This window comes from Rhinopithecus roxellana, chromosome 18 (assembly GCF_007565055.1).
Source record: "Rhinopithecus roxellana isolate Shanxi Qingling chromosome 18, ASM756505v1, whole genome shotgun sequence".
NCBI classification, from domain to species: Eukaryota; Metazoa; Chordata; class Mammalia; order Primates; family Cercopithecidae; genus Rhinopithecus; species Rhinopithecus roxellana.
In genome coordinates, this window is record NC_044566.1 from 13327024 (window position 1) to 13341847 (window position 14824).

Below are 14824 nucleotides of genomic sequence, written 5' to 3' on the forward strand. Positions count from 1 at the left end.
TTTTTTTTTTGTTGTTGCTATGCGTCGGTGGTGGTAGAAATATAAGGAGTTGGAGACTTTAGGACGACCCAGGCTGCCTGGCTGAGAGAATCAGTGAGTTTTCTTGTCAGTGCTATTACCACAAACAAGTAAGCAGAAAGGGACAGAATCCCTCTTAAAAGAGCTTCCATTAGGACAGGATAGCTCTTACCAGGATGGAGGGTGCAGGGGGAACGACTAGCTGAAATGTCATGTAGTGTCATTTGTCCAGTCCACATTTAATGAAGGTGCCTTGCAACAAAGCCCTGTGTGGCAGTGAGATGACCATCCTGTGGCATAGTGGCAAGACAGTAGGAGCCATCCCATTCACAGCGCTACTCCTCACCAGCCCTGGGCGGTTCCAGCCCGTTCATTCTAAGCCCCCATTTCATCACTCAAATAGCGTGACTAAGGCCTCCACTTGTTGATGATGATTGTTATGAACAACAGAGGGGAAAGCTCTAGAAACTGCATCACTGTAAACCACAAAATGGCCTTCCCACCACGAAGCTGAGAGCAGAGTTGGCCTTGTGGATAATGGGACCACATTGCCAAAGAAGAGACAAAGGAAGACAGGTGAAGAAAAGCAATCTTAGCAGCGCAACAGACTTGAGAGAAGTGGGAGCAGCCGGCAGGAGGCGCATCACCCCTTGTTTCTACATAGCATTTGACAGTCCTTTGTACTCAGAGTGTGCAAAAAGGTGGCCCTTGTGAGAAAAAAGGGAAGTACCTTGAAATACAGGCTGGGAGGTTTGCAAGGTGAGAATAGTTGGCAGTTTCATTCCTTATTTTAAATAATAATTATTTTCATCTAGGAGTTTTTGGAGTGCAGATTAATTAAAAAATGGGTACAGTAAACAGGTAGTTTCTTTATTTCTGTGGTCCTCATAGTAAATGCCGTGTTGGCACTTTAAAATAATTTTACATAGAATTCACACCTCTAGATATTTGATAATGACTTTGAGGCACCGCAGAACATGACTGCACCTGTTTTGACACCTCAAGAACTAAAGATTGTGAGGATCAACAAACTACTGAAAGAAGGAAAATCACACAGCCAGTGTGCAATGTGGAACAGACAAATCAGCTTGGATACGTCCTTTGTCTCCAAATCCAGGCTTTTCTATACTATTTATGCATTTACCTTAGAAGGTCAAAGGCTTGAAAACATTGTAAAATATTCTTTAGCAATCTCTTCTCAGTTTCTAAAGAACGGGTTTAAAGAAGGAATTTCAGAGATCCTTGCTTCCATTACAATTCTGTGCTTTCCTAAATCTGAAACGTTTTTCTCTCTGGCTCTTTTTCTTACCACACATGTTTAGGGTCTTGACTTTCTCTAGATTCTTGCTCTTCTTCTAGACATGGCCACTGTCTGTCTGTTTCCTTCTAGGTTCAAGGTTTTTGAAAAATACACTTGAAGTGTGATCTCTACTTCCCTCAGGTAACTTCCAACATCTCACCCAATAAGACCAGCCTTCTGCGTGGCCTACTGCACTGACCTTGCAAAATACCAAGGTCACTGAGGACCTCCCATTGTCACGTGTTTTGGGCCGGAATGTGACTTTTCCGTGTATAACATGACACTACTAGCCTCTTCTCTCTCCTTGGTTTCTTCTGTCCTTCCTCACTCTCCTCTGGGCTCTTCCTCTCTCTCTTCCCCTCTCGTCTCACCTGCCTTGGATGGGTTCCTCGTTTCTCTGCCTGTTCAGTAAGCCCTGTATTCTCCACAGGCCTTGACTACCTCTCTTCTCATTCCAAAAAATGAAGAGAAGATAATCTCAGCCTTTCGGTGTTTACAACACATTTTGGAGCAGGAGAAATGTTAGAGGCAGCCCGATGGGATTAATTGCATCACAGATAAATTGAACTATCGCCACGCCTGGGTTGCCTTTTGGCACAGTGTGGGTGTTGAATAGAACCTGCCTGCTCTCGTTTATGTACTGTAATTGTGAAGTCAAGTTTCTCAACCCAGAAGCTGCACGGCCCTGGCTGATGTTAAGTGATGGAGTGATGCCTCTTAACTTTTTTTTTGTTTTTTTTTTTTTTTTTTTTTGAGAGGAGTCTCCTCTGTCCCCAGGCTGGAGTGCAGTGGGCGAATCTCGGCTCACTGCAAGCTCCACTCCGGGTTCAGCCATTTCTCTGCCTCAGCCTCCCGAGTAGCTGGGACTACAGGCGCCCCCACCGCCGCTATTTTTTTGTATTTTAGTAGAGAGGTTTCACCTGTGTTAGCCAGGTGGTCCGATCTCCTGACCTCGTGATCCGCCCCCTCGGCCCCAAAGTGCTGGGATTACAGGCGAGCCACCGCACCCGGCCTGCCCTTCAACTTTTTCCTCTGGCAGAATGGAGCTCGCCCTCTCTGCACAAAGACTGCACAAGTCTGAGGGCCACATCGGCTGACAGACAACTCCCACCTCAGCTGCAATGCATGAAGGAATAGCTTTTACAGAGGGTGGAAAACAGACCTGCCCCGCCCCTCAAACCCCTCTAAAGCTTTATCTTTTAGAATATTGTGGTAAAATATACATAACAAATAAATTTATTTATTATTATTTTTAAGACAAGGTCTTGCTCCGTCACCCAGGCTGGAGTGCAGTGGTGTGTATCGCATCTCAGACTGCAACACTCCATTTTCCAGGCGCAAGCATTACTCCTCCCCCAGCCTTCAAACATTGGGACTACAGGCATGCCACTATAGCACACTTGTACCACACTTGGCTAATAAAAAAAAAAATTGGTAGAGACAAGGTCTCACTATATTGTCCAGGCTGGTCTCAAAACCCAGGCCAAGCAATCCGTGCTGCCTTGGCCTCGCAAAGTGTGGGATAACAGGCGTGAACCGCCATGCCCAGCCAATTATAGAATTTTTGAGAGATAAGTCTTGCTCTGTGCCCCAGCGGGTACAGCTTGCACCGTCTAGCTACTGCAGCCTCAAATGTCTAGGCTCAAACGATCCCTCCAACCTCAGCCTCCTGAGTAGCTGGATCAGCAGGCACAGCCACTATGCCTGGCAATTTTCTTTTGTAGAGAATGGGTCTGATATGTTGCCCAGGCTGGTCTTGAACTCCTGGCCTCAAGCAATCTTCCTCTTTGGCCTACCTCAAGTGCTTGATACAGACACGAGCCACACACCTGGTCTAAATTGATCTTAACCATGTTTAAGTGTACACGTTTCAGTGGCCATTACATACATTCCACAACATTGTGCCACATAACCATTATCTAGTTCCAGAGCATTTTTATCACCCCTCAGTAGAAATCCTGTGTACCATTAAGCAATCCCTCCCATTTCTTCCCCCAACCTTTCCTGTCTTATGAAATTTCTTATTCTGTATTTTCATATACACAGATTACATAATAGTGGTCTTTTGTCTGTTTCTTCAGTTAGCATTTTTCCAGGTTTCATCCATACTGGTGGCAGTATCAGTACTCTTCATTTTTTTTTCATGCTGAATAATATTCCATTGTATGGATATATCCCATTTGTGTTTTATCCATCACCTGTTGATGGAAATTTGGATTATGTTCATCTTTTGGCTATTACGAAGTAGTGTTATATGACATTCGATATACAAGTTTTTATTTAAATCCTGTGTTCAAATCTTTGGGTACATGCCTAGGAGTGGATTCTGGGTCCTATGGAAGCTCTATGTGTTAAAACTTTTTTGAGGAACTTCCAAACTATTTCCACAGCAGCTTACCACTTTATAATTCTCATGCTCCCCAGTAATGTATGAGGATTCCAACTTCTCCACATCCTCGCCAACACTTTCAAAAATTATGGCCATCTTAGTGGGTGTGAAGTAGTATCTCAGTGTGGTTCTAACGTTTTATCTTTGTTTTAAATGTTAATGATTCTTAAAACTATATTCCTAAGTATTTACCATGGAGAAATAAAAGCATTTATCTGCAATAGGACTCATATACAAATATTCAAAGCAGCTTCATTTGTAATATTCAAAAAACTAGAAACAAACCAAATGTCCACCAAAAGGTAAATGGATTAAACAAATATTGGCATATCCATACAATGAAATACCAATCAACAGTAAAAGGGAATAAACTACATATAACACACAACTCGTGGGTGAATCACATATGCTGAGTGAAAGAAGCCAGGACAAAATAGTTCTTCATGTATGATTCTAGTATACAAAGCTCCAGAAAAGACAAAACTAATCCACAGTAATAGCTCTGTGGTTGTGATACTGATAGGAGGCAGGGAGGTACTGGATAAAAGAGGGCAGCTCCCCAGCAAAGGCCCCACCTTCAAGCCTGGAAACCTGCGGCCCTAAATGGGAATAGACTTTCCTGGTTTTGTGCCCAAATGTTGCCTTTTGGCCTGCCACATCATTCCATTCTATCCTGTACCCATATAAACCCCGAACCCCGGGCTCCATGAGCAAAAGAGCAGAGGAGCCAAAGAGCAGCACAGCAGAGCAGCAGAGAAGGAGATAAGAGGAGGGTCTGACCATCGAGAGGAGTTCAGCTGGGGACGATCAGAGAGGAGATCGGCTGCAGGACAGCCAAACTCCATGGCTGATCATCTGCCCACTCCATTCCCTTTCCAGCTCCATCCATCCCACCAAGAGCCACTTCCATCCAGCAATAAAATCTCCCACATTTACTATCCCTCAATTTGTCCATGTGACATGATTCTTCCTGGATGCTGGGCAAAAACCTGGGTACCAAGAGGGTACTGAGCTGGTTAATACTTAGGCCCTCTGCAGACAGCAGAGCTAAAAGAGCACTGTAATATGCCCAGTGGGGTTTTAGGAGTCACAGGCACCCACCCCTAGACGCCACTATGGGGCCAGAGCCCAAAAGCACTTGCCCTGGCTCCCGTACCTGCCCATCTGCTCCCCATCCCATAAGAGGTTTGAGCATGTGATAGCGAAACAAATGAGCCACACCCCTGCCTCACATCCCACAAGGGGGTCAGGGAGCTCTCTCATTTCAGATGCATGGGGTTGGGCATAGGGACTGACTGTAAAGGGGGATAAGATAACCTTCTTGGAGATAGAATAGTCTACACCTTGATAAAGGTGGTGGTTATATCAGAGTAAACATTTGTCAGCATTCATTAAACTGTACGCTTTAGAGTGTATTTTATTGTATGACATTATCCCTTAGTAAAGTTGATATAAACTTTTTTTTGAGAAATGTTGCAAACCCTCAAATATGTAGCTCCAGTCTCCAACCCTAATTTATTCATTTCTTTCAGAACTCAACAAATGTGTATTGAGTACCTACTATGTGCTAGTCTCTGAGCTGTGAGATAAGGATACAAAGGTGACGGAGATGGCTCCTAGAGGTCATGAATACCACAGTCTAGTCTGGAGGACAAATGTTACATCATTAAACAGATATCGTCATCATTACAACTGTAATAAATGCACAAAAGAAAGGTACATGAGGTTTTGAGAGCTTATAGAAGAGAGTGACCTAGTTGAGATTCAGATAAGTTGTGGCAAAGCTTAGTTGAGATCTGAAAGATGGAGAGGAGTAGATGCTTGGGGTCTTCTTCACAAAGAGGGAAGAACACATTCAAAAAGCCTGTGACAAGAAGGAATATTGCTGTTGAAGGATCTGAAAGCAGGGCAACATGGCTGGAGGACAGAGATAGAGGGGAGGACTGAGAAAGGCACATTGGAGAGTGGGTCAGGCCAGGCCATGAGGGCCTTCAGACAAAGCTCGGGATCTTGGTATTATCAGAGCAATGAGAATTCACTGAACTACAGATAATGGGAATTGATAAGATCAGCTTTGGGTTTCAAGACGCCCTCCCTGGCCACACTGTGGAGAATGGTTTAGAAGAGAGAAGTGGCACATGATTACAGAGGGAAAAGCTAAGAGGTTCCTGGGGAAGTCCTGGAGAGAGGTGATGATGTGCTCTGGTCTCAGGTGATGGCACAGACGGGCAAAATTGGATAGATTCAACAGGCTCAACCTCAAGGAGGGTTGATGGGGGAAAAGTAGCTTTACAAAATTTCTGGGTGGTCCAACTAGATGGCGGGGGGAGGGGAGCGGGGGATGGGCAACATAGAGTGGGTCAGATTTGGAAGGAAGACCTGACGTGTGATTCCAGACCTGTAGCATTTGAGGCTCTTGAACCACCAAGCTCTTTCAGACTTTCTTTTCCCTGAAATGCCCTCCCTTCCGCACTTTCTGACAGGAGAAACTCCATTCATTAATGGATGCCCAACTCAGGTCTCACAGGCTCCCTCCTTTTCTACAGATAGTTCATCATTTCTTCTCCTGTATTAGCTCTCTCTCCAGGACAAGCTCCTCTCCTACCCAGAATTGCAATATTCTGTTTACAAGCTGTGTTCTCTACTAAGCTGTTGGCTCCCTGGGGGCAGGGCTGTGAATTCATCTTTGCACCCCTAGCACCAGTGCAGTATCACCATAAAATGGCTGATCTGTACATATTTGAGAGATTGAAGTGAGCACATGTGTATGAAACATTTAGTATTTCTGTAGTGCCTTTCTCCTGAAGAGCTCAAGAAGTTACAGAACAGATATAAATCTATGTTTGCAAGCGGAAGGTGTGAAAGGTGAGCTATTACAGGCATTTGGTGAGCGATGAGAAGAGGAGATTTTTGCTCTTTACCAGGTCATTGTATAAGTTAGGAATACATTTGGCTGCAGAATTAGAAAACTAATTCTCAGAGGCTAAAACAAACATGGGTTATTTTTCTCATGAAGGATATAGTGCATCCAGAGGTGGACAGTTGCACACTTCGGCTCAAGTGCCCAGCAATACCACACTGACTCTATTTTCCAGTGTATTGTCCCAATTATATTGACCTTTTGGCCTCACAGTCTTTGGCTCTTGGTTGCAGTCTGGTTGTAGCATCACTAGGCATTTCATTTGCATTCAAAGCATAAAGAAAGTGGGGAAACGGGCCAGGTACGGTGGCTCACGCCTGTAGTCTCAACACTTTGGGAGGCCAAGGTAGGCACATCACCTGAGGTCAGGAGTTCGAGACCAGCCTCGCCAACATAGTGAAACCCCGTCTCTACTAAAAATATAAAAATCACCTCAGCATGGTGGCAGGTGCCTGTAATCCCAGCTACTTAGAAGACTGAGGCAGGAGAATCTCTTGAACCCGGTAGGCGGAGGTTGCAGCAAGCCAAGATGGTGCCACTGTACTCCAGCCTGGGCAACAAGAGCAAAAGTCTGTCAGAAAGAAAGAAAGAAGGAAAGAAAGAAAGAAAGAAAGAAAGAAAGAAAGAAAGAAAGAAAGAAAGAAAGAAAGAAAGAAAGAAAGAAAGAAGGAAGGAAAGAAAGAAAGAAAAAAGAGGGAAAAGGAAAGGCAGAACCAGAAAAAAATTTTTCAGAGGCTCCCCCACCAGACCCTTCTTTCAACTCATTGGCTAGAACTGGGTCAATGATTTCCTTAGCTGTAAGAAAGAATGGGACATCAGGAAGGGATTGTCATAGTCATCTTGGATCAGTCATAATCCTGGGTTCTGTCACTGGGGAAGAAGTGGAGAATAGGTTGGCAATTGGGAAGACAATTCACAGTATCTACCACTGAATAAGTGTCATCCACCAGGAATAGCTAGTGCCTTCTTGAAGTCAATTTGTCCTAGTGGAGCTAGGTGGAAATGAACCCCTCTTTAATGTCTGTAGGAACAAGATGCTAATGGTATTGTTACTTCACATGGATAGAAAACATTGGGCACCTGAATGGAATGCCTCTTGAAGTTTTCAGTCCCAAATGTCCAAACTGATTCCTCACTTACCACCTCCCCATTACTACAACCAGGCATTTTAAAAAACAAATTCTTTAATCCAATCAGCATCTCTTAAGATAAATAACAGACTTTCCATCCAACTGGCTCATGCTTGGGCTGCTCAGGAGATCTGATGGAAACTCTCTAGGCCCATGGCAATGTGTTCTCTAATAGTTTGACTTTTCTTCCTTTTTGAATTAGAACACTGGTCGTTATGTATTTAGTGAGTTTGAGCACTGGAGGTCCAGAGAAGGAGAGTGGCTGGGTCATGTTTTGCGGTTTGGGGTTTTGCTTTGTTTTTGTTTTAGTAACAATCACCCATGTAAGAGGGCTTATGAATTTTATGTTGGAGAACTGTTCTTCAGGTTTCATACCTGTGGTCATCTATTATGATTCTAAAGGAGGAAAGGGCAAGAGGAACTCAGGACAAACAGGTGGAAAGCAAGTGCCTCATCAGCTTCCACTCACTACACATAGATGCTTCTTCACCTGAATCAAAGGAGAAAAGCATGTTCTTGACGACACTGGAGTGAAGGACATCAAAAGTGTATTATTAAACCTTGCTATAAACATAAGCCAACACATTGCCCAGCTATAAACATGAGTAATTAAGAGATCAGCTAAGGGCTGCTTGGGGAACATACTTTGACAGCAGCCGCTACAGAACTTGAACCTGAAGACAGGTTGCAATCCACGCGTGAGATCTTCCCTGCTAGCATTAACTGCTCCCTCACCTGGGTCCCCAACATTTCACACAAGCCTCAGCACAGCGCTGAGCGCAGGTTTCTCCTCCGCTCCAGACCAGCAGCTCCTTTAGAGTTAGAGACCTTGCCCTGAGACCCTGCAGAGTGTCTGGCTCATGGCAGATACTCAAACACCGAGGCTGAGTGAACAGTCCACGACTACTCGCTTAGCTTCCTTCACTAACAGGAATGCCCAGGACATGGGAAATACAGAATCCTCATCAAACGATCACGGCATCTACAGCAATGCATTCAGTCTCGGACACAAGCTTGCTGCATCCTCCAAGGGCCTGAATAAGAAGTGTGACAGAAGCAAGGTTTTCCGTTCTTCAGGCTTATTTCAGGTTTGTTGTTGTTTCTTTGTTTGGTTTGGTTTGGTTTGGTTTTTTATTTTTTTTTTTTTCTTTTTGAGACAGGGTCTCACTCTGTGGCCCAGGCTGGAGTGCAGTGGTTCATTGCAACTTTTGCCTCCCGGGCTCAAGCGATCCTTCCACCTCAGTCTCCCGAGTAGCTAGGACTACAGAGCACCACCATGCCCGGCTAACTTTTGTATTTTTTGGTAGAGACAGAGCTTCACCATGTTGGCCAGGCTGGTAACTCCTGACCTCAAGTGATCCGCCCACCTCGGCCTCCCAAAGTGCTGGGATTCCAGGCGTGAGCCACCGCGCCCGCCATATTTCAGTTCTCAGTCAGCTTTCTCCTCCCTTCGGCTCCACCTGGGACATCAATCTACCTCCCCAGGCTACCTGGATAATTCTCTCATCACTCAGCTAATTCATACTCACTCTTCAGTTCTTCTAGTCGACGTCAGCTCCTCAAGAAGCCCTCCATGACCTACTCCCCACCCCAAGTCTGGACCAGGTGACCCCTCTGCGAGCCGGCTCAGGAGGCCTCTGACTGCCTCCTCTTGGTTGTGTTGTAATCGCCCATTGGTCGCTTTCCTTTCCTAGACTGTGAACTCCACGAGGGCAAGATGTAATCTTGTTCTCTCGTCCCCATCGCTTATGACGCCGCCTGGAGCTTAGTAAGGGCTCAACATTTTGTAATAAATTCAAGGAGTGGCGTGTCCCCAGAGTAGCTGTGCTGGGCCGTGTGTCGCCCGCACAACAGCGCCTATCTGGGGAATTCCAGCCTTAGGCCTCAGTCTCTCCGCAGCTGAGACTTGGAACTCTGTACCCGGGAGGCGCGCCCGCCGACTTGGGACCCGCCTCCAGGGTCCCAGAGCGACCCCGCCCGCCCGGGCCGTGTCCCTACCGCGGGGCGGCGGCGGCGGCTCCCAGGCAGGAGACTGCGAGCAGGTGGGGGCGGCGGCCCCGCCTCCGCGTCCCGGCAGCACCAGAGCTGGTGGCCGGGGAGCAAGCCGGGCGCACCGGCCGCAGCACCGAGCGCAGCTCGGCCGTAGCGGCGCCGCTTGGAGCACGGGCGCTGCGGGACGGAGCCCGGAGCCAGAGGCGGCGGCGGCGAAGACGTCGGCCGGAGCTCGAGTCCAGTCCAGCCCCCCGCTCCGCCACCTGCAGGTAGCGGCTCCCCGCGCGGGTGCGGGTCGGTGCCCGAGGGTGGAAGGCACGGGCAGTGTAGAGACGGCCGCCCTGGTCACTCCCGGAGCAGAGTGGTCCGGCCCGGGACAGAGATCCTGCGCGCGTGGGAGGGCCGGGGAACCCCCGCCGGGCTGCAGCCCCGGGCCCGGGAGGTCGTCGATGTACCGCGCGGCGCTCACGCCCGCCACCCGCACCCTGCCACGCCGCCCCAGCCGGGCTGGGCCGGAACGACACCGCGGGGTGGGGAACGAGGTCACCGCGGGGTTGCTTGGTGACTTCTCCGGACTGGACTCTCCGGTGAGCAGCGCCTGGCACCGAGGCCGCCTCGGCCTGGTCCTTCGCGAAGCTCTGTTTTCTCCGCTTCACCCCCAGAACAAAAGGCTGGGGGTCTGGCTGGGGAGGGGGCTGTCGCGGGAAGGGTTGGGGCGGAGTAAAAGAGACCTAGGAAATTGCAGAGCCGGAGGTGGCTTGGAGGATACAGAAGGAGCCCCCTAGTGAGGAAGCCAACTCCAGAGATGTGAAGTGACTTGTCCAAGGTCACACAGCTCATGGGGACAGAGCGCAGGTCTCTGGACGCCCCTCCCAGTGCTCATCTCCAAGCCCCTGACTTGGGGTCAGTAGTCAGACTGTGCTCCGGCAATGTACATTTGGCCACAAATGGGTTTAGGGTCCTTTGGAGGCTTGGGGGGTGGGCAGGTAGGCGGCAGAGCCGATTTTCCCCAGTCCCTGACACGCACTGTCTGAAGGTGGCGGGCAGCGCGGGCACCCGGCCGCCTGGGACCTGGAGGAGCGCGGCCAGGGCCCCTTGGTCAGGCTCTCAGGAACAGCGCCTTTGTACGGTGGCGTGCCAGTCGCGTGGGTGTGCCCGTGGCGGGCGCCGGGGCGGCTTGGGGACCGTGTGTGTGGTCTAGAAAGGAGTACTGCAGGGAAAGGCCAGGAGAGTGATTACAGGCGCGCTGGGACAGTCTGGCCAATCCCTGACACTCAGGGTACATTGTAACTGGCTGCATTGGGGAGGAAAGTTACTCTGTAGCAGGAAGTTAGGCTGTCTCTTCGCCACTGCGCCTCGGGTCCTTGGCTGTAAATGAGGGCCTTGTTTGGCATGACCTGTGTGATTTAGAAGGTTTGTGCCCCTCCGCCTCCTCCTTTCCAGAATCTTTTGTCACTTTAGAGGGAGGACTGGGAGTGCATTTCTTGTGGCCAGCATTAATAGTTATCACTGGGACTCCTGCCTCCCTTTAATTTTTTTTAACTTTATCATTACAGAAGAGGTCAGAGGAGAGGTTGTTTTTGGGCCTTGCAAGAAGATAAACTCCAGGTCAATACCTGGACAGGACATGAAGGAGGCTTCTGGGACGCTAGAAATGCTTCTCACCTTGACCTAAGGAGTGGTCACACAGGTGTACACATACAAAAATTACTGAAGTTATACCCTTGAGACTTGTGCACTTATGTAAATTCTACCTCAATGAAAAAGTAAATAAATATGTGATGCTAAAGTCCACTCATTGTGGTAACACACAGATTGCTGCAGTTTTCCAGCTAATGCGTTTCAAAGATACATTTAAAAACCACAAAAACCAAATCAGAAAAGAAGTGGTGGGCAGGGGCAAAAGAAAGTTAAGAAGTAACTGGAAATGAAACATACACTGCAGATGTCTTTATGTGCATCACCTCCTGTGATTCACAGCAGTTCTTTAATAGAGATATTGTTATTGTGCCTTTTTTACAGATGAGAAAATAAAAGGTCACAGAGGTTAAATTACTTACTCAGGGTAAGAGCCTGGGCACACAGACTTCAAATTCTAGACAGGCAACCTTCAACAGGCAATTTGTGGCCACCTGAATCGGGGCAGAGCGGTCAGGGTGACAGACACTTGTAGGCTGGCTTCCTGCTATTGCCCCCTTTTTGTTCCTTTTAGGAGTCTCTGTTTTCATGTAATTGTGAGTGTGACATTGTGTCACAGATTGCAGTTAGCCGGCAGCAGAAGGAATGGAGGAAGTGTGTGTGTGTGTCTAAGAACATACAGTTATAAGAATGGGGAAAACCAGCTGGTCTAGCCTGGCAACGCTCTTTTTAGGAGACTTATTGTTCACAAACCATATAGTACAGGTTGCGAGTTTGCAGTCACTCCAACAGATACACAAAGAATAAAGAATATAGGAAAGATCTGAGAAAACAAAATGTGATTAACAGTAGAAGGAAACATAGAATTTTCACCAGGGAGGCACAGTCAACTTTTTTACATTCTAGAATTTATAAATGTTTATTAATGTTGAAGTTTTTTAAAAAAAGAAACCTACACAAATAACTCAGCAAAAGGAAGGAAATGTGCTTTCTAGCAAATGTGTTATAAATATTTAATATACATGAACTTTGGTGCAGAAATATTTGAAGCATTAGGGTACAGTAGCCTCAAATCTATGGAGAAATCCTGAGAATTTTGTCCTAATGTGTAGTCTTCTAGTGATTTTATATTTCTGCCTAATATTCAGAACTAAAGAGGTAGAAATGTGTGTGTTTTACCACCAGTTTCAAGTTGCAGAGTTGAATGTTTGTTTTAGGAAGTTTTGGTGTAAAGAACGTGGGTTAAGGGGAGCAATTTAGAAATATCTCTGGGCAAGTCCCCTCAGCCCAGTGCCATGGAGCATGGTTCTGCATCACAAAGTTATCTTTAGGCAAGTTTGCCTTGTCACAGTGGTGTTTCTGCCATCTGCCTGCTGGAATATTTAGAAAAGAATCATAATGTTTGACTGACTTTGCCGACAGCACGACAAAACAAACTTCGAGGGGGAACTATTAAATATGAGTTAGGGTTGGTGAGAAAGTGATTAATTGCTTTTTATTTAGCCACTGTGCAAAACCGAAGAGACATGCCTTTCCCCAGCCGATGCTGGGCAGGGGCATCACACATGTTTTCTCACTGGCTTCAGCCAGTAGTGCACTTGAAACTCCCCTTTTGCAATTCTAGCTGCGTTTTTCCTTAGACCTGTTCAAGAGGGAACCCGACCATTATGCAGCAGGGAATTGTGTAGTGAACTGTGGTTTTCAAGTGCCAGGGAGATAAACTGAAGCAGAGTAAACGTGACAAAAATGCCCGGCGGGCATTATGTGGGCCAGGCACTGTGGAGGAAGATTTTCAAGTGCATCTTGAAGGAATGTTCATCCTCTGTGGGTGGTATTTTCCAGCTAACACCACATCTGGATGGTGGCATCCAGGAGAGAGTGCCAGGACTGCCCATGGACTGTGAGAGTGAGCTCTTGGTTAGCTAGGAGGAGGCAGTAGCCTGTCTCAGCGCTTGAGTTTCTGAGGATGTGCGTCTGTGTGAGTGCACATGTATGTATGAGCAAGATGCCCAGGTTGCCATCCACGGCACCTTAAGAGCTAATGGCTAGCTAGCCCTGCCCGGGGCTAGGCTAAGAGCTTTATATGTAGGACATCACTACAACAGCCCTATAGGGAGCTGATTCTTCATGCTTCTTTATGAAAGGGGAGACAGAGGCCGAAGGCTGACTTACTCTCAGAATGATCATGTCACACCCTGCTCTGGTCTTTTATCAGCCCACTCATAACCCTAAGGTGTCCCTGACCTACCTGACTCTCTCTTATTGCACCTGAGCTCCTGGAAGACAGGAACTGTGTTCATCTCCATTCCCAGCACAGCACCTGCCCCATGCCTGGCAAGTGATAGGTACTCTCTGAAGGTTGTTGGATGAATTAAAGGACTGTGTAAGTGGAGGAATGAGTAATTGTATGAGTGAGTGCATGAATGATTAAATATCTGGAAGTATGTTCCAAGATCAAAAGCCAGTTATTTGTTGTGTTTTATCTGTTGTTTTAACTTTCACTGTCTCATTCCCTTTTGTTAATATGGCTCATCAGGCATAACTGTATGAATGAGATTTACAATAGGTATCTCCTTTAGGGCTCAGCCTATAAAATCAGAAAGCCTCTGCTTCTTTAAGAAATTATTTATTTTTTTGTATAACTTAGGTAAGTCAGAATCCCTAGACTATTTTGTATGAATCCTACATGCATCATTTATTTGCTGTATGATCTTAGACAAATTATTTAACCTCTCTGTGGTTTGGTTTTCTCATCTACAATATGAGCATAATAATAGTATTTATCTCATGTTTAAGGCTAATAAGATAGATTTATGCCATTTTTTTGTTTTGTTTTGTTTTGTTTGTTTGTTTTTGACAGGGTCTTTCTCTGTTGCCCAAGCTGAAGTGCAGTGGTTTGATCACAGCTCACTACTGTCTGTAACTCCTAGGCTCAAGTGATCCTCCCACCTCAGACTCCTGAGGAATTGGAACTACAGGCAAGTGCCACTATGCCTGGCTAATTTTTTTGAAATTATTTTTTGTAGAGACAGGATCTCACTATACTGCCCAGGCTGGTCTCAAACTCCTTGATTTAAGCAGTCCTCCCTCCTCAGCCTCCCAAAGTGCTAGGATTACAGGTATGATCTGCCTTGCCCAGCCATAAGATAGATTTGGTACTTAGGATAGTTCCTCATTCATAGCAATGTTCAGTCAATTAGCCATTATTATTTTTATTATGATGATGATCTGATGCTTTTAAAAATTGTTTGCCTTAAATGTTCCATGTTCCATAAAGTGTTCAAGGAGTTTACAAAAATAGATAGTAAACAACATAACATTAATAGATAATGAAACTGAGGTAAAGGGAACACATGGGTTAGAAAGTGAGATAAAATCAGAGGTAATTTACAGAACCAGAATAGATCATAAGTTGTGGATAGTTTCCAGAAATGGGA

At 46.5% G+C, this 14824-nt stretch overlaps 1 protein-coding gene across 1 annotated transcript; it reads left to right on the plus strand.

Annotated features, from left to right (window-relative positions):
- Positions 1-8617: 8617 nt before the first annotated feature.
- LOC115894615 lies at positions 8618-14619 on the plus strand. The gene is made up of 4 exons (XM_030922413.1): positions 8618-8845; positions 9575-10018; positions 14248-14267; positions 14580-14619. The coding sequence occupies exons 1-4, from the start codon at positions 8618-8620 to the stop codon at positions 14617-14619; spliced, it is 732 nt and encodes a 243-aa protein (XP_030778273.1).
- The last annotated feature ends 205 nt before the right edge of the window (positions 14620-14824 follow it).

Bases quoted from the DNA above. Each gene is read 5' to 3' on its own strand.
- LOC115894615 (XM_030922413.1), top strand. From the start codon at position 8,618: ATGGCAGATACTCAAACACCGAGGCTGAGTGAACAGTCCACGACTACT. The intron at 10,019-14,247 runs GTAGCGGCTCCC...TGTTTTTGACAG, and splicing joins CCCCGCTCCGCCACCTGCAG to GGTCTTTCTCTGTTGCCCAA. The intron at 14,268-14,579 runs GCTGAAGTGCAG...AGCAATGTTCAG, and splicing joins GGTCTTTCTCTGTTGCCCAA to TCAATTAGCCATTATTATTT.